The sequence below is a fragment of the Chrysemys picta genome, chromosome 19 (assembly GCF_011386835.1).
Source record: "Chrysemys picta bellii isolate R12L10 chromosome 19, ASM1138683v2, whole genome shotgun sequence".
Lineage (NCBI taxonomy): Eukaryota > Metazoa > Chordata > Testudines > Emydidae > Chrysemys > Chrysemys picta.
The window spans coordinates 16,209,673-16,233,171 of record NC_088809.1 but is presented as its reverse complement, the minus strand read 5'-3'; the positions used below and the strand labels follow the sequence as shown (position 1 = coordinate 16,233,171).

The following is a 23,499-nucleotide window of genomic DNA, read 5'->3' as shown; positions in this document are numbered from 1 at the left end:
TTTTTCCATCACCCCTGCCTTCCAGGGTAGTGGGTAACAAACGGAATTGCGAGGAGGGCTCCTTTCTGTTTGCTTTTTCATAATATTTCGTTTTTTCTTTCTTCACTTGTTTAAGCCCATCCTCTGATACTGCTTCTTAGCTGCGTGTCTCCACTCCACTTAAGGTCAAATGGGGATGAGATGCTGTGAGACACAAACCAGCTGGTGCCTCCCATCTCTGCCTCTCTCGAGACGGTGGACACTTGTATGTGCACCTAGTCGTCTGTCTCTAGTCTGGGCCATGGAATCCTAAATGACTCCATACCACCGTTGGCCTTTACTGCGTGATCAGGCAAAGCAGTTGCCAAGGATGTAACCTCTCTCTCTCTCTCTCTCTCTCTCTCTCTCCTTTCCATTCACCTAAAGAACTGCAAGATAAGCTGAGTAAAAGAGATAAAGAGGTGTCATCCCTCGCCTCCCAGACTGAAACTCTAAGGGCCCAAGTAAGTGGTAAGTTTCCCTAATCCAGTGCTGGTGGGAACTAGATAGTTTCATTGTGGTCTTTTTGTACCTCCTCCATTATAAGAAGAACTTAGGGTTTATACATTAAAGCAACCTAGTAACGTGCGTGCATAAAACATGCAGTTGTCCGTGTATAAGAGGATTGTGCTTAGCAAATGTTTGTTCTTGATGCAGCGGGCCCAGTTCTACCCCAGAAAGATGCAAATACATCCCATTGAAGTTATTTGTAATCTGTAAGGAGAGAATCTGGCCCAATAATCTTAACAAATTGTGAAGCCAAAAGGGATGTAGAAATAAATGCAGCTGGGTTTATAATTTCTGGAATCTCTGCTTATACAGGGCTGCATCCTGAGTGCTGCCGAGCATTTGCAACTCTCATGGACTCCGGTGGCAGCTGCAGATAACTAACTAGGCATAACTAACTAGGGGAAGCCACATGTTGCGAGGAATGGAAATGAAATTGAGAAATGAAGTCATCCAAAAAAGGAACGTAGGTAGGGACTGGTAGACTTTTTTCCTCCCCTTTTATTCTTCCCTTAGCATTGGAAAATAAATGCAAAGCTGGAGAGAAGAAGGGAGATTCTCTGTTGAAGGAAAAGAAGCGGTTGGAAGCTGAACTGGAGACCGTGTCCAGGAAAACACATGATGCTTCAGGCCAGCTGGTCCTGATTAGCCAGGAGCTACTCAAAAAGGAAAGGTTGGTCTTTGAGAAACAAATTTAAGAAGGACCCAGGCATTTGTAAGACATGCTCTGAATTTGGCCCTATTCAGAGCATCGCTATTTAACGTACAAAAAAAATATGAGTTGAATGATTGAAACCCAGATTTCAGCTTTCCCATCATTAGGGTGTTGGGTGCTGGATTAGTGCAGCAATGGCTGAATTATCCAGAGCACTCAGCTCCTACCACTATCCCAGGTTTTCAAGACACAGCTCAGTTCCCAATGAGGCACGGAAATTAGTGGCCAAATTTAAAAAAAAAAAAATCAACATATTGGATGTTGAGCTCTTTTGAAATTCTGTCCTAGTGGTGGAATCCAGCTGCAAAGGTGAGCTGAGTCCTGAGATGAATTTTCCCAACGTTTGAGGGGGGTTTGGACGCAAGTTTTGCGGTTTGGCCCCTTTTCTCAGACCACACCCCTGTTAGATGTCCTCTTTCAAAGCTGAGAGAAGTTGCAACATCGGACACACGCGCGCGCACACACGCACACACACACGTGCTGGGCTGTACCCAAAAGACAACCGAATAAACGTTCCCCTTTGTGAGGTTCTCCCCATCCCTCCCTCAGGAGCCTGAATGAGCTGCGAGCTTTGCTGCTGGAAGCAAACCGTCACTCGCCCGGGCCAGAGCGGGACCTGAGCCGAGAAGTGCACAAAGCAGAGTGGAGGCTGAAAGAGCAGAAACTCAAAGATGACATCAAAGGCCTGAGAGAAAAGCTGATAGTGCTGGTGAGAGCAAGGCGCACCCATCCTTGCTGGTTGGCACAGGTGTCTGGGAGGGCTTCACCTAGCTCCTGGTCTTCGGGGGGTGAATGTTTGTGGTGGAACAGACAAAGGTGGGAAGGACTTTTCGCAGCCTGGGGATTCTTTTGGTATCATTGAATTTGCCATAATTTTGTGAATTTTGCTGTCATTCAGCAAATGACACTGCAGCTTCCTTTGGTGTCTTGTGTATGTGAACCCAGTCAAAGAAGTGCTGGTTGTCCACAACACCCAGTGGGTGTGATTCTGGGAGCTGCGGTACGCCCTCATCTCCAAGGGCAGGGCATGCAGAAAACCATTAGAACCTCAACGTTCCAAACTGCCTGGTGGTTTTTCAAGTGCATTCATTTTTGCGTGCCCAGTTTAAGACACCCCAAATAGGTCTAAACTTCAGGGGCCGAGCATTTGGAATTCTCTGAAAATCAGGCCCCTGTGAGGTGTCTCAGATTGGGCACCCAACAATGGAGACATTGGAAATGATTAATCACTTTTGAACTTTTATCCAGATCGAGGCCTGGTTGCTAATGGAAAGTGCTGTCTGCTGATAGCAAATCCTTGCAAAATTTTCGTCATTTTATTGTGAAACATCAAAATACACATTATGACAATACGGAGCCTATGACCTTCCTTCCTAGCCACATTGCTTTGTTCATAGTACGTTGTATCTTTGACAGAGGAACCGTCTCACAGTGTGTGTGTCAGCTGGGGCATAGTTTAGCATGCACCTAGTTAGAGTAATCCTAAATGATCTCAGTCCTTCATCAACATTTGCATTCCCCTTTGTTTTAGAGATGTGCCGTACAGCTGTACTTACAGAGAGCTATACATTTATATTCAAGGCAGGAGCCTCATTTTATCTGGATTGCCAACCCCAGATGTAAAAATAAAAAAATTGTGAATCAAGCCCTGGAAAGTCATGATTTTATTAAAAAATATATATTTTTAATTTGCCTTTTTTTCTGAGCCTTTAGGATGCACCTGGGTCTTCTTTTTTCCCCATCTTTTCTCTGCAACTGTGATGGCTAGAAACTGACTTTTTTTTTAATGAAAGTTAAGATTCTTGTGTAATCACATGCCTCCAGAAGCGGGGGCTTTAAGAAAAACGCCAAATACCATGAGACTCGTAATAAAATTGTGAGAATTCTCTTATTTGAATGGTGCAAAATGGCATGCACACTTATAAATAATATAAATCTGCATAAGTAAGGCCTCACATACCTACACTTATTTTCAAGGGATTGTTTAAAAAAAATCTTGGCGATACTTCTTTTCCATCTCAACCAATAGCTGGAGTCATTTTGTTTTCTATATTCATTGCGAGGCGTCAGATTTCCTAAAATAAAATAGTAAGAGAAGACTAGGAAGAAAATACAAAGTTGCTCGTTTCCCCCTGTTGTTTATTCCTTGATAAGGGGATAGAGGAAGATCCCAGTGGACAAGAAGAGCTAATGTGACTTAATGATTTTTTTCAGATCTAGATTTGCCTCTGTGTGATTCCTATAGACTGCAGCAACCTCTAGAGGTGGAGACTTAAGTAATTGACTGATCTGAGCTGGCAACAAATCTGAGTAGCTCATTGTTGCATTTAATACTTGGTTCTCTCCAAACTTGCAGTCTCCTCTGATCTGTTATTGAAATCAGAGTTTGGCACTAGTCACCCTCAAATGTAGTCTGCCCCTAGTTTCTATGTTTTTACCAGAGTCTAACCTGCTCCCCTGCCTTTTTTTTTTTTTTTAACCTTTAAATGTCAAGGATAAAGAGAAATCGGTAACAGATCAAAGGCGATACTCCCTGATTGACCCTTCGTCAGAGTCTGAGGTTCTCCGGCTGCAGCACCGACTGGTCAGCACGGAGGACGTCCTGCGGAATGCACTGGAGCAGGGTCAGCAAATGGAGAAACTCATGGAGGCCATGAGAAGTTCTTCGGAGAAAACACAGGTAGTTCACTCCCCCCACCGGAGCAGCGAGTTACCCGATCGCTCGCGCCACGGCAGCGACGTGCCCAGAGCAACGCTCTGATGGGGCCCCACACCACCAAGGAAAACAAACTGGCGGTGTAGGTAGTGATAGCCCTCTTCCCTCTGACGGAACAAAGCATCACGGGTGCAGTGTTTGCTACAGATTCTGTCTTTCAGATGAGATCTAAAACCAACTGTATGACTGTGTGTGGATCATTATAGATCCTCCGGCACTCTTCACAAGAACCGGGTATTAGTCCCAATATCCTGCGCCAAATTCCAGTGTGGGTAATTACAGTCGACCTATTTAAATGGTAACGTCACGTGTATCTCTTCATTTCATATGTGTATAGCATTGATTTCCTTTCTTACCCTGTAAATACGATGCTGCTGGATGGTTTTTAGACATCTACTCGGCTTCACACCAGAGTTGGCTGCATTCATGCGCATAGAAAGGGAATGTGGGTGGGTACCTCTACACTTCAGGCTGGAAGGGGTAATTTCCAGCTTGCGTAGACATATCCGTGCTAGCTCCAATTGAGCTAGCGCACTAAAAATAGCAGCGTAGCCATGGCGACATAAGCAGCAGGAGGGGCTAATGGCCTGAGTGTGTACCTATGGTCTCAGATGGCTGGACCCTCCTGCTGCATGCGCTGATGTGGCTACGCTTATATTGTTAGCACTCTAGGTCAGGGGTTCTCAAACTTTTGTACTGGTGACCCCTTTCACAGACCAAGTCTCTGAGTGCGACCCCCATTATAAATGAAAAACACGTTTAAATATATTTAACACCATTATAAATGCTGGAGGCAAAGCAGGGTTTGGGGTGGAGGCTGACAGCTCGCGACCCCCCCATGTAATAACCTCGCGACCCCCTGAGGGGTCCTGACCCCCAGTTTGAGAACCCCTGCTCTAGGTCAATCAGAGCAAGCGTAGGTATGTCTCCTCAAGGTGGGGATTACACCTCCAAAGTGGAGCCAGGCCCTGTGTATCTGTATCTGGGGGAATTACCACTGGGAACAGCCTAATAAATGTTTTCTTTCTAGCAGTGACCCTGGCTGGGTTTTCACTTGGCCTAACGGAGGGAGAGAGAGAGAGACTTTTTTTCTTGGTTTATATTAATGCACTGTTCCTGGCTTATAGGCTAAGATTATTTTTCATTGTTTATCTCCTTTAAAATGATACATAAAAAGTGAAAAATACATTTTATGTCATCTCTCTTCTTTGTTCTTGTCAGAATTCACTTTTCTTGCCGCCCACCAACACATACTTCTTCAGTTTCCAAGTGCTTCAATAGAGATCCATCTGGGAAAGGTTTTTCCATCTCTCTTGCCAGTTCCCTCAGAACTCTTGGACTGTACCTGACTCGGGGGGTTGGTCAGATGCCAAACGGGTCCGTCTCTCAAACACGTGCTACAGAATCCTTCTGATTTCCTCCAGTACTTCCTTTGCCTTCCCTGGGTAATTTAGAACTGCTTCCCGCATCTCTCCTGCATCCTCTTTTGTGAAAGTGGAGGTTGAGAGTCGATGTAATTTATCTTGGCATGCTCAACCTTTTCTGTCATTTACCCTTAGTGTATCTGAGATTGTTCCTGGGAGCTGCTTCTGTGGAAAGGCCCTGTTATTTACATTAAGCTCTTTCATTCTCTGTCTTTTGCTTTTCGGACAACATTTTCTCTGAACTCGAGTCTACAATCAGTTTACATCTCTTAGAGACCTGGTGTTTTTACACCTTACACGTGATTGAATGTTTCCTCATCTACCTTGTCCTAAAAATGTTCATCTCTTACAGCAAGTGCATGCTGCTAATAATGCACATTCAGAAGGATATTAATACTGCATGATATAACCAAACCATTACGCACAGAGGCTAGTGCTGTGGTTATTTTTTCCTCTGCCATGCTGTGCTGTTACAGGTCCAGGTACTTTATGGCAGGCAATCTGGACCAATGGATATCCTGCTTCTCTCCCCAAGTGCAGAACGCCACAAAGTCTGCTGCAGGGCAGGGGAGGGATAGTTCATTTATTATCTGTATTGCAGTAACACTTAGTGATCCAATCAGAGACCCGGGCTCCATTGTGCTCAGTGCTGTACAAACACACAATAAAAGGATGGCGCCTGCCCTGAAGACGAGACAAGTCTAAGACGAGAATGCCTGGTTTGGCCTAGATGATTCCTCTGCACACAGAAGAGTGGGGAAAGCAGCCACCTGTCTTGTGTGAGATAGAGCTGTGTATTTTTCATTCCGTACCACACACCACAGCTGCAGCTTTGTTGTAGTCCAAGCCATAATGCAATCCTGCCAGTGTCTCCAGAGTTATTTTAGTTTCTGTTGTAATCACCATGTCTTAAACTAAAATGTGTCATGATGGCTACAATACCCAGTAGTATGGTGGGTATTGTCCCCCTTGGAAGGAATGCTAAACCCCGTCGGTGCTAAGAGATCTTCCCTTTCACTTTTCCTTCTCCACAAATGGTATTTATTTTTATTTTTCCCGAAAGGATGAAATATCTCTGCAATTCCTGCCAGTTGGAACAGGGAAATCTTTCTCTTTCTTTTTCATAGAATATTTTTTTACATGATTTTTTACTTTGCTCCATGTTATTTATTTGTATTACAATAGCACTCGGAGGCCCCCTCAGTGTGCCAGCTACTGTGTACACACACACACACAAAGAGTCACAGCCAGTATTGTGTACACACACACACACACACACACACACACACACAGAAAGAGTCACGGCCAGTACTGTACACACACACACACACACACACACACACACACGAGTCCCTGACCACCAGAACTAACCAGCTAAATAGACAGGACAAAGGGTGACAGAAAGCAAATATCATCCCCAATTTATAGATGATAACTGAGGCACAAAGAGACTAAGGGCCAGATTTTTAAAGGTATTTAAAAATACCTGTGCTCAGCATTGCAATCTCTAACTGATTTAGGAGCCTAAATCTCTTTTTCAAAAGGGATGAAGGCACTTGGGGGGCAAAATCCCATTGACACAGATGGTAGTTAGATTCCTTAGTGCCTAAATCCCTTTTGAAAATGAGATTTAAGCTCCTAAATCAAATGTTGCAACACTGCGTGCAGCAACGCCTAAACACATTTAAAAACCTGGGCCTAAAGGGCTCGTTCAGGGTCACACAGCGAGTGTGCAGTGGGGTCAGGACTGAACCCCCATCTCCTGAGTGTCAGTGCAGTGCCTGAACTGCAGACCAGTCTTTCTCTCTGACAGGAGAGGGACGTCCAGGGGAACTTGCTTAAACAAGGATTTAAGGATAAGGCCAAGGACTTTGACCCCTTAAATGGAGGCCAGTGGGCACAATGGGATGGACTGAAACAATCTTGGACTCTGGTTGTGCTTGGCTAGATACTGAGTTTCAGTGTAAGTCCACTCCACTCTGCTCTCTCCCTGACCTACAGAAACAATCATCCCTAAGACGCCAGTAGCCTTTTCTGGGGGATCCAGCTTGCCACTGTTTCCCCTTGCATAGGTGCCAACTTTTCCTGGCGCCGGTGGGTGCTCGCGCCCCCCACCCTTGGCCCCGCCCCGACTCCACCCTTTCCCCGCCCCATTCCAACCCTTTTCCCAAATCCCCGGCCCCCACCTCCTCCCCTGAGCGTGCCGCATCCCCCCTTCTCCCCCCCTCCCTCCCAGCACTTGCCGCGCAAAACAGCTGTTTTGCGGCACAAGCGCTGGGAGCTAGGGCAAAAAAGCGGGCACGCAGTGCGCTCAGGGGAGGAGACAGAGGCAGAGGTGAGCTGGGGCGGGGCAGAGAGCTGCCGGTGGGCGCAGAGCACCCACCAATTTTTCCCCAGCGGTGCTCCAGCACTGGAGCACCCACGAAGTCGGCGTCTATGTCCCCTTGTCTCTCAGTTGCACTGCCTTCACTTTGCAACACTCTAAAGAAGGAAATTGCTCATTACCACAAGGTGCTGCTGCTTTCCCTTTGCAGGCTTATCAGCCGACACGCTCTGGATTCCCTTGACGTGCGTGGCTGGCCTCGCTATGAGACAAGGAGCTGCGGTGTAATAGCACTGTCTCCATCTCGTTGTCAAGGAACTGGCACTTTACTGTTGCTGTGACCATGACTACGGCTAGGTATTAGCCTGTAATAAAACAAAAAACTCCACGTCCTGCATGTCTTTGGAGACCCTGATCTCATAGCTTTCCAGGAAATGACAAGGATTTGGCACTCAAGCTTCTTCTCAAAGAATTTGTAATAATTGCTCGGGGAGATTGTATTTAGTTTCTAGCAAATTACATTCCAGCTTATTCATTCCCAGTGACCTTGTACTCGGCGAAGTTCAAGTCTAATTTGTAGTGTTGGATGCGGCTGCCACTCAAGGCACAGGCTGTGTGTCTTCTGCAGGGACTGGGGAATTTACTGTATTGCAGAAAATTGGAGGGCCCTGCAAATGCCGGGATGAAGCAACCTGGGACATTACTCCAGAGTGAGTGATTGTCATGCAAGAAGCAATACCAAGTGCAGTTAGGAATGATCACTGGGCAAATAGATTCCTTTTAAAGTCTCAACCTGAATTTCTAGGATCTAAACTTCCAAAACTCAGCCTGGCCTTTCTCTTCTCTCTAGTATGTCTGCCTGTACTAGCTTAGTAGCCCTGAGCCACTACTGGTTGTAGCAAGAGGGGAAGCCGTAGTGTAGACAGAGCTCAAGGGTAAAGGCAATGATAGTGCCCAGAAAGATAATGGAGCAAATAATAAAGCAATCAATTTGCAAACATCTAGAAGATACTAAGGTGATAAGTAACAGTCAGGATGGATTTGTCAAGAACAAATCGTGTCAAACCAACCTGATAGCTTTCTTTGGCAGGGTAACAAGGCTTGTGGCTGGGGGGAAGCGGTAGGATGTGGTGTATCTTGACATTAGTAAAGCTTTTGATATTGTCTCGCATGATCTTCTCATAAACAAAGTAGGGGAAACTTAGACGGAGCTACTATAAGGTGGGTGCATAACTGGTTGGAAAACCATGCCCAGAGAGTAGTTATCAGTGGTTCACAGTCATGCTGGAAGGGCATAACGAGTGGGGTCCTGCAGGGATCAGTTCTGGGTCTGGTTCTGTTCAATATCTTCATCAATGATTTAGATAATGGCATAGAGAGTACACTTATAAAGTTTGCGGATGATACCAAGCTGGGAGGGGTTGCAAGTGCCTTGGAGGATAGGATTATACTTCAAAATGATCTGGATAAACTGGAGAAATGGTCTGAAGTAAATAGGATGAAATTCAATAAGGACAAATGCAAAGTACTCCATTTAGGCAAGACCAATCAGTTGCACACATACAGTATGGGAAATGGCTGCCTAGGAAGGAGTACTGTGGAAAGGGATCTGGGGTTATAGTGGATCACAAGCTAAATATGAGTCAACAGCGTAACACTGTTGCAAAAAAAGCGAACATCATTCTGGGATGTATTAGCACAGTGGTTCTCAAACTTTTGTACTGGTGACCCCTTTCACATACCAAGCCTCTGAGTGTGACACCCGTTATAAATGAAAAACACTTTTGAAAATATATTTAACACCATTATAAATGCTGGAGGCAAAGCGGGGTTTGGGGTGGAGGCTGACAGCTCGCGACCCCCCATGTAATAACCTTGTGACCCCCTGAGGAGTCCCGACCCCCAGTTTGAGAACCCCTGTATTAGCAGGAGTGTTGGAAGCAAGCCATGAGAAGTAATTCTTCTGCTCTACGCTGCGCTGATTAGGCCTCAACTGGAGTATTGTGTCCAGTTCTGGGCGCCACATTTCAGGAAAGATGTGGAGAAATTGGAGAAAGTCCAGAGAAGAGCAACAAAAATGATTAAAGGTCTAGAAAACATGCCTTATGAGGGAAGATTGAAAAAACTGGGTTGTTTAGTCGGGAAAAGAGACAATTGAGAGGGGACATAAGTTTTCAAGTACATAAAAGATTGTTACAAGGAGGAGGGAGAAAAATTGTTCTTCTTAACCTCTGGGAATAGGACAAGAAGCAATGGGCTTAAACTGCAGCAAGGGCAGTTTAGGTTGGACATTAGGAAAAGCTTCCTAACTGTCAGAGTGGTTAAGCATTGGAATAAGTTGCCTAGGGAGGTTGTGGAATCTCCATCATTGGGGATTTTTAAGAGCAAGTTAGAGAAACACCTGTCAGGAATGGTCTAGATAATACTAGTCCTGCCTTGAGTGCAGGGGACTGGACTAGATGACCTCTCCAGGTCCCTTCCAGTCCTATGATTCTATGATAGTTAAAACTCCAGAGCCCTGTCTCCACTATAACATCCACCCATGCTGCCATCAGCAATGCATTGGTGGTGGATTCACAGCTGTCAATCGTGTCAGTGTAGAAGGGACTCTGAATGAAAGCTGGCATGCCGCAGTCATACACTTCAGGCTGCTCCCAGCCCTCGTCTCATGCTGGTTATATTGTAGTTGCAAAGGATAAGGACACTGTTCTCACTGCTGGAGAGCCCCGATCAACATTTAACTTGGTTGTGTTTTTAAAGGTAGGAACAAAAGCCTATTCTGCCTGGCTGACTCATCTCTAGAGATGTCCGGCACTAAGTGGTGAACCCTCACTGTTTCTGTCATGCCTGGTATCCCAGAGAACTCCAATCACTTTGCAGATTAGCAAATCCAACAGCATGAGGCAACGCTACCCAGGAGTTGAGCACAAAGAATGGGACCTTGCCCAGTTGAAACTACAGGGGGAAATTCCATTGCTAGGAAGAATGCAATTCCCCCCACCCCCCTGGGGAATTGGTCAGGATGCAGAGGTTAAGAATTCCTTGCCAAGAGCACCATGGGATCTTTAAATTCTAATTTCCCAGCACGCAGCAGTTAAATTCAGATCTGTATGAAGGGGAGTGAGTTGTCACCTCAGATGTCAAAGCTTCTGGGGAGTTTGATGCTTTTTATCAGTGCCCATCTTCAACCGAGTCTCATCTGTTCTGTTACAGACTGTTGGAAACTCGGGATCTGCTAATGGGATCCATCAACAGGATAAATCCCACAAGCAGGAGGTAGGTTATACAATACTGAGCTATTTGAATAAAAAAATGCCAAGGCAGGACTTCTTCCATGGGGTCTCCACTGTGCCAGAGGCACATCTCACACTGAGCTCATCCCCTGGAGCGTGGCTCTGACCATGACGTGAACAATGGGCTTTGCATAGCTCTCCTTCCCGAGTGCACTAGAACCAATTCCCTGGAGCAGCTGCACCCACAGCTGGGACTGGCCTGAAACTGAAAGTACAGATTTCAGCTGTTGCTGGAGGCTTTGAAAACCTCTGGGTCCTAGAGCTTCCAGTTTAAAAAAGAAAAGAAAAACCATGCAAAGAAATTAGTAATGTGCACACTGTGATGCCTTGGACTATTGACCTGGTGAAGCTAAGAAGTTCCATATACATCTTCCATATTGGACAGTTCTCCCAGATCAGCACTCGTATGTCTCTCTTCTCGTGTCAGCACAAGTTAGAACCTTCCTTAGTTCATCAGATCTCTGTGTATTTCACAGTATAGACCATTACGGGGGAGGCTTACTTTTATGCTCTCTCAGGTTCTCAGAGCCTAGGGAGAAGGTCCATGGTCTCAGAATTTTGTCTCCTCACCAGTAGCATGGGTCAGATTGATTAAGTACCTGGTACCTTGCAGCAGCATGGCCATTTCCCCATGGTTGCAGATTGTCCTTGTCTGCAGAAAAATGACCATCCTCCCCTCTTCTAATGCCTTCTTCTGAAGCATTAGGGATGGCCAGGACTGGAGATGGGACATTGGACAGGAAGGGCCAGAGCTCTGAGATGGCACCGAGCGTTTTCTCTCTCAGATGCTTGACTGGCTGGTTCTTGCTCACACGCTCAGGGTCTAGGCATTCGTGATGTGGTGGGGGTCTGAAAGGAATATCCCCCCAGGTCAGATTGGCAGTGACCCTGGGGGGGAGGTCAGTTTCGCCATCCTCTGCGGTGTGTGGGTGCAGGTCACTTGCCAGGGTCATCTGGGTTTTTCTTGCTTAAGCATTTCCCTGTCTTTGCAGTGGCCTTGTGCCTTGGTGCACCTCGGTCCCCACTGTTCTCTGCCGGTGACACATAATGGTCAAGTCTCCTGTGGACTGTAATACTTTGGTCTAATTTCAATTGTTGGGTTTAGTGTGCAGGTGCTGGGTGGTGTTGGTGGCCTGTGATGGTGGACAGGAGGTTAGACTAGATGATCTGGGGGTCCCTTAATTGAAGTTTGCTGGCTTCCTTGGATAAATAGCCAGCGGGTCTGGTAACCTAGATCTACCTTGATCACATATTTATTGCCAAGGCCTCTGTTTTCCTAACACAGTCTCATTTCTTCCAGGAGAAGCACTGATAGAGAAGAAGAGCTGGAGAGGACCATTTCATGCCAGTATCTCCTTCTGCGCCCCAACAGGAAAAGGATGCACCTCCTAAAGACTAGCAACAGTATTTTGACTTTAAAAGCAGGACTGTTTATAATGTACTAACTGACCTAAGTAGGACAATCCCTTGGTTCATATTTTCTAAGACGAGCAGCATTCCAGAAGGAGCGGTATGGCAACCTACCTGTGTAAAGATCCTTTTGTTTTGCTTTCTTATCCGTATCGGTTTTGACTGTGGAATTTGTATCGGCCGAGTGAACAATCTCCATTCATCCCACCTGAACAATGTGGTCTGGTTGAGAGCTGATGGCTGAAACGTCATCGGTGATTCCTAGAACCCTAGAGGAAATGCAAAGGGGTTTGCTTGGGGCATTAGAAAATTCCTAAGTGTGCTCCCAAAGGCTGCACTCTCCACGCCAGGTAATCCCTGACCCTCTCCCCCACCCACCCACCCACCCACCTAGTATGAAGAACTTCAGAAATGAGTCAAACCTAGTAGGCTGGCTGTGCTCAAGCCAGTCAACATGGATTGTAGAAGAAGAGCTGCTGGGACAGTCCTCCCCCTCCCCTGCGTAGAAGACCTCTCAGCTGTAGCCCTCGGAGACTCCACTTAGTACTGTATGATAGCACAGGTGGTACCTCATCTGATTTCAGGTGATATAATTTATTTCAGCTGTTTGTGAGTCAGTGTTTACTCTGAGTTGATAAAGGGGAGGGAGCCTCTGGTGGGGGTGAGTACAGGTCTCCTTAGCCTCTCTCCTCCGAGAGATCTCTTAGCAGGACCGGCTGTGCTGGGGCCCAGAGCCAGGGCCCATGGGGGTGTTGTGGCATGTGGTGGCACTGTAGGCCCGTACACAGCAAAGCTTTGGAGGCAGCTGGCTAGAGCCTTTGTATGCCTGTTTGTGAGGGTCTGAGTAGAAAACCCACACACGGGATGAAGTCGCAGGGGACAGAGGCTGCTAGGCTCTGGTTCCCTCTCCACTGCTATCCACAGAATGGTACTCACTAGGTGGAAGAGTTGGGCCAGCCTAGCAGTAGGCTGCTTTGGGGTTGCCCCTACCGTTCTCAGTACAATATCCGAAGGGAGAGGGTAACATGTTGCTGGGAGCATTCGTGCAAGAGTGCCTTATACCAGGGACTGAGGAGGATAGTGAAACAAAGGCCGTCTAGAGCAGGAGAGCTCCAGCTGTAACCAGAGCAGATTTCTGTTCTTTCCTCTATTTGCTGGGCACCTCAGACTCCCCCTACTTGCTGAAAGTGGGAGTTCGGGGTGCAGGTTTGGGCCCCCAAACGACACTGAAGGGCACATTTGTAAAGCAGGAGCTCCATGCCATGTGCACAGAAATCCAGGCACAACTGAGCACCCAGATTCGCACAAAGAACTGTTGCCGTTGTGGGTGCAGAGAGCCAGTTGGCCACCTCTGTATCCATCTGCAATAACTATCCATGCAGGAGGAGGAACCCCATTGCCTGTGTGTATTTGCACATGGACCGGTCCCTATGCCAAGGGCTGTATTCTAGTCTCAGTCTTTGCACTAAACTCCCATTGGGCTGAATGGGATGATACTTGGGTGGAGTGAGGGTGGAATATGGTCCTAAGTGTCTGAGACAAACCCCTGGCTCTGAAAAGGAGCATTCGCCTTTCGATACCCTGGGACCAGAGGGAGCAGCAGCAGATTCTTAGGCTCCATTCAACCCCCTGATGGGGATGGGGCAGCTTCCCAAGGGGGGATCAGTACCTGGAATGGGGGGCAGGGCTTGGATTGACATATTGCAGCACCAGGGAAACAATGGCACCACCAATGGCAATCCCCTGGTTCTGAGAGAGAAGCGGCTCGTCATGGAAACAAACGACTGTTCTTGATGCTGTTTGATACTTCCCCCTGCCCTCCTCCGAGGGAATTAATTGCAGAATCCCTTTTCGGAGGTACACAAATCAAATTGTTTCCTATTTCTCTGGAAATGCAGCATTTTTGCCATATTTACCAAACGACGTTAGGGTGTGAACAGCTCCGTCTCTTCTCTGGAGCCTCTCTGATATGCCTAGATCAAGTCCACCTCTCTGCTCCGCTCTCCACTGCACATCCTGGGCTAGAACTCCCGTGGACGTGGACAAGAGCTCCCAGCGTGGCAGGACACGGCATAGGTGTGAAGCAGAACCGTTGCACGTGAGCTGGGAATCTGGCCCTTCGTTTTCCTGTCTGATTTTTCTTCAGCCACTTTGGCTACTCTGAAATTCTCCAGCCGCACGGAGTCTGGGGCAGCCCGGGGCAAACTGGGAAAGAGCTTTGCCCCATCCCTCCAAGTCTCCTGCACTCGGGAAGCCACCAGACCTCTTGCCGGGCAGTGAAATAGAGCTAGGCCCTTTTCACCTGGTGGGGATGGTGGAGACCGGCTCTGTTTCAATGGTTGAGATAAGGAGGTGGGTTCAGGAAAGTGAGGCATGTTGGGAGAAGAAGCCTAAATTTGGCTAATGAGTTGAGGGTTAACGGGAGTTGGGGTGGGACAGGTCCTGCGGTGTGGAACCAGCCCCCTCTACCTGCATAGAAGAATAAAGCACTGATCATTGCCTCAGGCTTGGATTTTCAAAGAGCCTAAGGACCCAAAAGCTCCTTGTCTATCAATGGGACTTGTCACCTGACTCCCCTCGTCTCCTTTGAAAAGCCCAGCACAAGTGTGTCAAATGTAATAACCAAGCAAAACTCAGGATCAGCAGGAGGTGCCGTTTTGATCATTTTGGGGGCGGTATTTTCAGAAGTGTCCAGCATTGGCTGCCTGACTCTGCTCCTGCTGAAATTAATGGTCAAATGCCCACTGACGTCAATGGGAGCATGCGGGGGGCTTTGGAAAACGCCTTCCAGGGCTTAGGGAAGGCAGCACCCATGTGAGTGCACAGGAGTTCCTGGGACTTACCAAGTGGGAGGGGGGCGGGGGTCGATTTTGTAATCAATCTATATTTATTTTCTGTCTCGTTTGCAAGTGACAAGCCCCCGTTATTTAAAGAGGATTAAATGGCAACTTTCTGCGTCGCTTTGCAACCCTCCTGCTTCCCCGGGTTCAAACAGGAGCTGCCCGCTGGGAGGTGTGCTCTGTGGGCTGGGCTGAATGGGGCAAAGCTCTGAAGCGAGTGGCACTGCCCTGAAACCAGAGGAGAATTTGACCTATCAGGCCAGTGCACCTGAGTCCATTTGGTGACAGGGAGAAGGTAGAAGAGAGCTTGCATTGTAAGCTAGCTTTGACTGTCTTCTCAGGATCTAATGCTCTCTAGGATATAACTGAGGGGAGAGTAGCCTTCCAGGGATAGGCCTGGATGGCCTTACCACAGCAATGGGCCACACTGAATCACACGCTGTCAGGGCTCTGAGTTTGCCCTTTTTGGAAAGAGATCTCTGCACAGAGAGCACCAGCGTGGGGCGAACCCGTTCTGGGACACACCAGTGCAGCCCCAGGCTCTGCCCCTGTGCACCCAGCCATGTAGGCTCAGCGCCCCATTTCCAGCTCGCCCTGCGGGCGGGAGAGTTACAACCGAAACAGATGCCCCTGCTCAGGAGAGCCCAGCCAGGAGCTGCATGGCTCAGGAATGCAGATCACACACGGTGCATTTCCTCCCTGTGCGGCGGGGCCAGCACGAGGCCTGTGTTCCGCTGAAGTCCTGCAGAAGTGAAACAGGCACCAGAGACAGCGGTGAGGGATTTCCCTAGTGCACACAGCTCATGCTGGCCCTCTGCTCAGGTGCCAGCGGCACCCATAGATTTTAGGAGACCAAATTAGAACGAAACACAGAAAGTGACAAGTCAGAGGGTCCCCTTCCACCACTTTTATTTATAAGCTTCTCGCGACTTTTGCCCAGTACAGTGGCACATAAAGTACTCTGCAACATTCTGTGTAACTGGCATCCTCGGTATTTTTTTTTTTGTGGGGGAAGTGGAGGGGGGGTCATCAAAGGGAAGTTATGCAGCCAACTCCCATTGGCAGCCAGTAGGAGTTGGGTGCCTAGCTCCCATTTGAAAATCTCCTGTCAGCGTTAATCCCAGGGATCTTGTTCAGAGCTTCAAATCTGAAGTAAGATAGGGGGCTGCATTCTCCTCCGTGACCCCCACGGTTGTCTCCATTGCATGTTCCATGCTGATGTCACACCCAGGGCTGTGTGCAGAATCTGCCTCAGGGATCAACAACTGCAGTGTGGGTGAGAGGGGAGAATTTTTCCTCTCCAGTCAAGGGGTCTTGCGTGAGAGCTAGTGACCTGGAAAAGCAGTGCTACGCTGTCTGCTCCACCCATGCGCCCTTCCCATCCAAAGAGCAATTAAGGGCCTGCACAGTGGTTGAATCCGTAGGAATTATGAGTCCACGCTGTTGAAAATTGGACTTTCTATCCATTGTATTAGTTCAGTGGCTGGAAGAGTTTTTTGTTTTGTTTTCCCACTGAAGGCTGAGAAATCATCTGAAGAATAAAGTCTCCAGGCCAGCCGGAGAGGCTCTTGAAGCTCCAGATTAGCAACCTTTTCCCCTCATCCTAGCTAAAGAGAAATCTTACAAGCATTTGGATGGCAGTACTGGCTTTATCCTTTTCAGAGTTCAGAAAAGTGAAGCGGGGACACAGTCCCATGCTAACACCTTACCCAGTCATGGGTCCGAAATTTATAGTCAAGACATAGCAGCTACTGCCCCATCCCCTCCTCTGGTCAGTTCCTTTGACTTTCAGTGGATATGCATGATGGTTTCATGAAAACAAACAAAAAAATGCAAATGAAACCTTCACAAGATTCCAATACCCCGTTGTTACAGCAGCTTTTAGCAGTTCACCACTATCTTGTAGGGAATTATTAATCCACTAAAATCTATAGGCCTCCATGTAAGTTACCAGAATAAAGGCGATAGTAGATGTATAAATGGATGATAACATTTTACCCGTACAGTATGTATTACAATTTTGTAGCTTAGTCATTTTTTTGGCTATCGAATTTTGTGAGTAAGATAAAAAAAACTGGTTTGACTGCTAATGTTTATTTTGTTATTTGATTCTTTTCCCTCCCCTTCCTATGTACAAACGCTGTACAAATCTGAGTCCATTGAGTGTAACTACAACCGATGTGTATTAATGTACCACAGACCGCAATAGTGGCTTGCTAAAGTGTGGTGAGCTCATACTAAAACAATAAAACTTGTGGCTGAAGTCAGGCACGCCCGCCTCTTCCATCCCAGAGCGCGCAGGCCTGGGTGGTGCACGCCCGCTGGCGAACTGGCGGTCGGAATGTGAAAAGGATTCTTCCCGACTGAACAGACAAAGGTCGGGGAAGAGATCACGCACAGGGAACGGGGGGCTTTGCGATCACAGGGCACCTCGGACCGAATTCAGGCCTGGTGTGAGTGATCTGTGTATCCTTCTATGGGGCTGGATATTGCTAGACTTTATCGGATGGGCTGCGTGCCCCCGCTTCTGCTCCCATTGACATCAATAGCAAAGCTCCCCCTGGCTTCAATGGGAGCAGAAGTGAGTCCTGTGTCAGACCAACAGACATCAGCTTGGCCATTGCCAGAGCTGGATTGTCAAGAAGAGGCGTGATCTGGTGATCTCAGTCCAGTTTCCGGTGTTGCAGACCCCCAGCTGGCCCCAGCCTCTAGCTGGCAGTCTCAGCCGAGAAGCTGAAGGCTGAACTCTGCTCTGCCCCTTAGCGGTCGGGGTTCGAACGCAGTGTGTGCTTGTGCAGTTGCTGTCTTGCTCTGTGCACTGAGGCCTTTGGTTACCAGAGCTGTCAATTCAGCACCTTGCCCAAGCACTCAATTCACTTTCAGGGGTCTTAAAATATGCATGAGGAGGGCGGGGAATGAATTGCAACCACCACCTGTCAGCAATCTGGCATCGCTTCTTCTGAAAATCGGCCTTAATGGGTGTCAAGGAGCTGATTGACACCGGTTCTTTGTGGATGCTAATGGTCACGTTAATATATGTTTAATCAAATGCCTATCTGGGAGCGAAGTGTAGGAATAAATGCATTGCGATTGCTACGGAGCGGGAGCTGTAATTCAGTCGAGGATGCAAATGTAAAGTTACGTCGAAAGGAGCATGGGAAGGCACCTCAGATGGAAAAACGAGCACGAAAATGCTCAGCTCTTTGTTGGAAATCCCAGAAAAGACTGGGTGGATTTGGAGGAGCAGAGAGAGAGACCTCATTTTCTGGGGGACAAAGTGTCCAGAGGATTGTTGCTGTTTTCCAGGCAATGGTACCCGATTTGCTCACTTTACCTCTGTGCTTAGCCCAGCTCCTCCACGGGCGTTAGGTGCCTACATACCTTTGAGGATCTGGGCCGGAGTGACTTTGCTGCGGGGTAGGGAGTAAAGTCCTAGTTAATAATCAGTTTAACGGGCTGCAAAGATTGTTATTTTAGGTCACTGAAGCTCTTCTTTATATTCCTGTAGCACCTAGCGGCCCCAAGCAAGCCTGGGATCCCATTGTGCTAGGAGCTGCACGCACACCTAGACGAGGCAGACAAAGGTGAGAGAGGAAACAGGTACACAGAGACAATGTGACTCGGCAGAGCTGGGAATGGAACCCAGGTACCCTGAGTTTACATCTAACCTCCCGCCCACTGGGCCACAAGCCCAGCTCACATGGCCAGCTGTGAAAGGGGGACACGGTGCTACAGAACAGGGGGAGGCGCCTAGCCGCATTGCTCCCCCGGGTCTGCACTTCTGAACGGGGCCCAGGCATCACCCACAGCACAGACTCCCCAAAGAGGGTCTGCAGGAGCCATTTCCCCAATGCAGGGCGGGGAAGGCCCACTGCATCTTTGGAAAAGGCCAAATCAACAGGCCTCGGCGCAATACGTCAGGGTGCTGCCTCCGCACGGGCAGCGACTCCCCCTGAGGGGTCTGGTGCTAACAGCCCTCCCGAGCCTCTACAATTGGCTGCCCAGCCCCAGTGTTGCAGCACTCCTGCCCATCACCCCATTGTGGTCAGTGGACCAAAGCACACAGCTAACACTTTCGGGATTTGGCCCTAACGGGAAGGAAGAGGGGCTTGCACAGATTGTGGGTTGGTGAGAGTGCTGCCAGCTTCTCAGGTGCGTGCGTTGGGTCAGTGGTGCGGTGCCACTCACTGGGCGGGCATCTTACTGCAAAAACCTCCAGCTTGTTCTCTTGAGTAACCACGGAAGGATGATTGGGCTGAGAGACCTGAGCACCAGTGGGATTTCCCAGCCCACCGGCTTCAATTAACCCGTCTGCTGGAACCCCGGGCCGGGCTGGAACAGCTCCCAGAGGATCAGGCCGGCGTTTGCAGAAGGGCTGAGGACGCTGAGCACAGTGGAGCATTGCAATGGAGCTGCCGGAGACCGAGCTCTTCTAACATCTGGCCCGGTCTGGGCAAAGTCACCCACTGGATCTAGAAGCTGGGACTGGCTGACGGGAGGGATCACTCAAAATCGCCCTGTTCTGTTCATTCCCTCTGAAGCATCTGGCACTGGCCGCTGGTGGGAGACAGGCTCCTGGGCTAGATGGACCATTGGTCTGACCCAGTCTGGCCGTTCTTCTGACTGATCTATAGTGTGTCTGAGCGTTCAGTGCAACTGGCTGCTCCGGGGCCCGAGGATGCCCAGAATGAGGAAGGTTTTCACTCCTGTGTTGGTGTCAGTGGTGGGTTCAGTTTATCTCGCCTCCAGGCTTGAGTGCAGGCTCTCCCACTGGCCTCAGCGCTGCCCTGGCTCTGCCGCCCATGGGATGTCAGGGAGAGGGTCAGGGAAATGGAGATTAGAGGATGGCAGCCGTGGTGCAGCCTCTCGGTGCGGCGTGCGTTGGAGCGCTGGTTCAGTAGGTGCTGCGGGCCGGGTGAAGTCAGCCAGGCCTCCCCGGCCACCCACAGCAGAAACAGAGGATCAGCCGTGGCGGGAGGGAAGACTGAGCCCTGCCTTCAGGAGCCTGTTGCTGCCAGCGCCGAAGTAAACCTGACCGAGGGGGATTTCAGCTCCAGTTCTTTCGCAGGCGCGGACACAGCAATCGACTGACAACATTTCCAGCACCCCCATTCCCGGAGCAGGGGAGCACCTCCCGAGCCTCACCATACCGAGGAATCATATCCTGCAGGGAAACTGAGGCATACGTGGACGTAGGGAGCAAAGAATTGCACCTGGGTTTTCCAAGTCAGAGGCTCGAGCACTGAGCACTGGACCAGCCTTCCTCCCTCACATGACACTTTGGTGCTGCCGGCCCGCTTCCCCCATGACTCCTCTTGCCCCTGTTCTAATAATGGGCTGAAGGCCTCTGCCGTGAGCCCCACGGGCACTGCCCTGGGCTCGGGGCTGTGTACGTCACGACGGCGCTCGCGGGAATGCCAAGGGAGGGGAAACGCCTGTGAGCTGTGACCGTCTCTGACGCTCGCTGTGAAGAACGAGCCATCAGCAAAGAACGCCCAGGAGAAAATCTGTTGCGTTCAAACATCAGCAACCCCCTCCCCATCTAACCACAGGCTCGTCGGAGAACCAGGCATCCAGTTGTGACTCAACCTCCTCTGTGCAGCCTAATGCGCCGTTTAGAAACTTCGGCTTGCCAATGCTCTGAAGAGCCACTGGGGGGCGCTGTGGCCCTTCATAAAATAGAGCCCTTGTTTTCTAAGGGATAACAGGGCAGCCCCATATGTGTCTTTCAGAGAGTAAAATCTCAGCCCATGCCGCTATATCCTTAGAAGGAAGCTGATTACATCGTTACTAGCAGAACCTTTCCATACACTTGAGTCTGGAAAGACTTGCTCTTCCGTTATATTAATCTGGGAAGGATCCTGGAGCAGGAACCCTGGAGCAGGAAAACTTCTCTTCGTAAAACAGCTACAGCATGAGAAGCACGGGGGTAACTGCCACCTCGTTACCCTGTCTCTCTGCCTCTGCCCCACGTTGGAACAACGGCTGGGGGCACCATGGGTGCTCGCCCTTCAGGCCCCATTCAGCCCCTGGCGTCCCTGCTGGGGCTGCTGACATGGTGGGGTAGGGTTCACTGGAGAATACTGATGGAGGTTCTCCCTCGTGTGGACAGCTGTCCCCTACGTAGACGTGACATCACCAATTAATTTCCCTTTTCCCGCATCAAACAGCCATCAGTGCTCCCCAGAGCAGGGCAGGGCCATTATGTGACCTCCCCAATGTCTCTGGATAGCTAGGTGTGAACAGGTTTGGCAGCTCTACAGCCAGACTTCAGGGGACAGGACTACAGGAGGGCAGAATAGCAAAGGACAAGAATCACTAACTCCCTGCTCCGGGGAAAGTGACTTAAAATCTCATCCTTTATTTCACTCCACGTTGCAGTTCATCAAGTGCATATTTACCACCCAGGGCCCGTGCACGTGGCAGTCGTTACGCATAATACTGCAACACAAGCCCTTGTTTGCAGACATGCATTTCAGTGCTGTTCTTCAAACAGGGACAATTAATAAAACACGAGGTTTAAAGATGCCTAAATCACAGTGGGGGAGTTGATAAGCTCTTCAACCAAAACTATTTCATTTTATTTCCATTTTCCTTTGCATCAAGCCAAGGAGCTCGAGCCGTCCGCCTGTTCGGATGAGTACGGCATTAGGGATGCCCAGTTTAACGCTTCAGGGCCCAAGTGCACGTCAACAATGGCACGTTCCCATGGCTAAAGAGGCTGCAGATACTGCAGTGCTGGGCAGCAATACAAAGCCCGACGGCAGACGACAGCATGGGGTAGATGTACATGGGATGGCTCTTTGCTAGAGAACGTTCCTGCTGCAGTGCCTATAACCATTCCCAAACCACCTCTGCTTGGGCACGAGAATGAGGCGCAAGGGCTAGGGTGCAGGGCCGGGCGGGACCAGGGCGCGTTTCATAATCAGTGCTCCGTAAAAGGGCCCCTTTTAAAATCGTCCCAGCACAAAGGTACGTTCCTGCCCCTGGTTTAGCAGCCTTTGCAGGATTGGGCCCCTCTGCAGCCATGCCCCCCCCCCCCGGATCAATCCTGCTGGGGAAGGTCAATGGGCCCTTGGACTCTTCGTGGGAATGAGTTTAGCACCCTGCTAGGATCAGGCTGTGAAGCGGCTGGTTCAGGAGCCCAGTTTGTTGTTGAATAGCAGATACGGCTGCTATGGGGGTGTGACGTTATTGATATAATCTGGGACCATATAGATCATTGTTGCAACCAAGGTCCTGTAGTGGCACGCAAATCTTGTATAAAGGGGGTCAAATGGGGTGTCTAAGACAAGGTTATGGTTTACTGGTTATGATTATGCTGTCTATATGTGTGTATCACTTTTGTAGTTGAAGTTATGAATATTGGCTCTATACTGTCTGTATTTCAAACTTATGCTATGCTGCTGGGTGACATCCCAGACAAACTGGTGTTAGCTCTGCCTAGCCTGCTTGATGGCCCATTAAGGACCATCAGCTATACAATGGACCCATTGAGAGAAGGCAGATACGCCTTGTAACTCAGCAAAGTATGCAGGGACTGGCCCATGTGACTCCAGACTCCATGTTGCTGTAATTTTCCACAGTAAGAACAAAGAGGTGTTCTTACACCTGGAAAAGACTATATAAGGCTGATGCCTCATCTCCATCTTGTCTTCAATCCTGCTTCATACCTCTGGAGGAACTTTGCTACAAGCTGAAGCTCTGAACAAAGGACTGAGGACCCATCCCAGCGGGGGATGTATTCCAGAGACTTGATTTGAACCTGCAGTTTATTCCATCACTGCTGCAAGCCTGAACCAAGATCTTTGCCATTACTGTATGTAATTGATTCCATTTAACCAATTCTAACTCTCATCTCTATCTTTTTCCTTTTATGAATAAACCTTTAGATTTTAGATTCTAAAGGATTGGCAACAGCGTGATTTGTGGGTAAGATCTGATTTGTATATTGACCTGGGTCTGGGGCTTGGTCCTTTGGGATCAGGAGAACCTTTTTCTTTTACTGGGGTATTGGTTTTCATAACCATTTGTCCCCATAACGAGTGGTACTGGTGGTAATACTGGGAAACTGGAGTGTCTAAGGAGATTGCTTGTGAGACTTGCAGTTAGCCAGTGGGGTGAGACTGAAGTCCTCTTAGTCTGGCTGGTTTGGTTTGCCTTAGAGGTGGAAAAAACCCCAGCCTTGGGCTGTAACTGCCCTATTTGAGCAATTTGTCCTGAGTTGGCACTCTCAGTTGGGTTCCGCCAGAA

General features: G+C 48.8%; 1 protein-coding gene across 3 annotated transcripts in view; it reads left to right on the top strand.

The window, feature by feature from the left end:
• The window catches only part of CLIP2 (CAP-Gly domain containing linker protein 2), a 124,718-nt gene extending 107,382 nt beyond the window's left edge, over positions 1–17,336 (top strand). For 2 of the 3 annotated variants that reach the window (XM_008166152.4, XM_008166153.4), the window contains 6 exons: positions 406–489; positions 1,042–1,198; positions 1,790–1,949; positions 3,735–3,920; positions 10,917–10,979; positions 12,297–13,012. In XM_008166152.4, coding sequence (XP_008164374.2) covers positions 406–489; positions 1,042–1,198; positions 1,790–1,949; positions 3,735–3,920; positions 10,917–10,979; positions 12,297–12,308 — 662 coding nt within the window. In that variant the 3' untranslated portion in view covers positions 12,309–13,012. Of the gene's footprint in view, positions 1–405; positions 490–1,041; positions 1,199–1,789; positions 1,950–3,734; positions 3,921–10,916; positions 10,980–12,296 lie in introns of all 3 variants that reach the window. The other variant, XM_065573007.1, reaches the window with a different exon arrangement.
• The last annotated feature ends 6,163 nt before the right edge of the window (positions 17,337–23,499 follow it).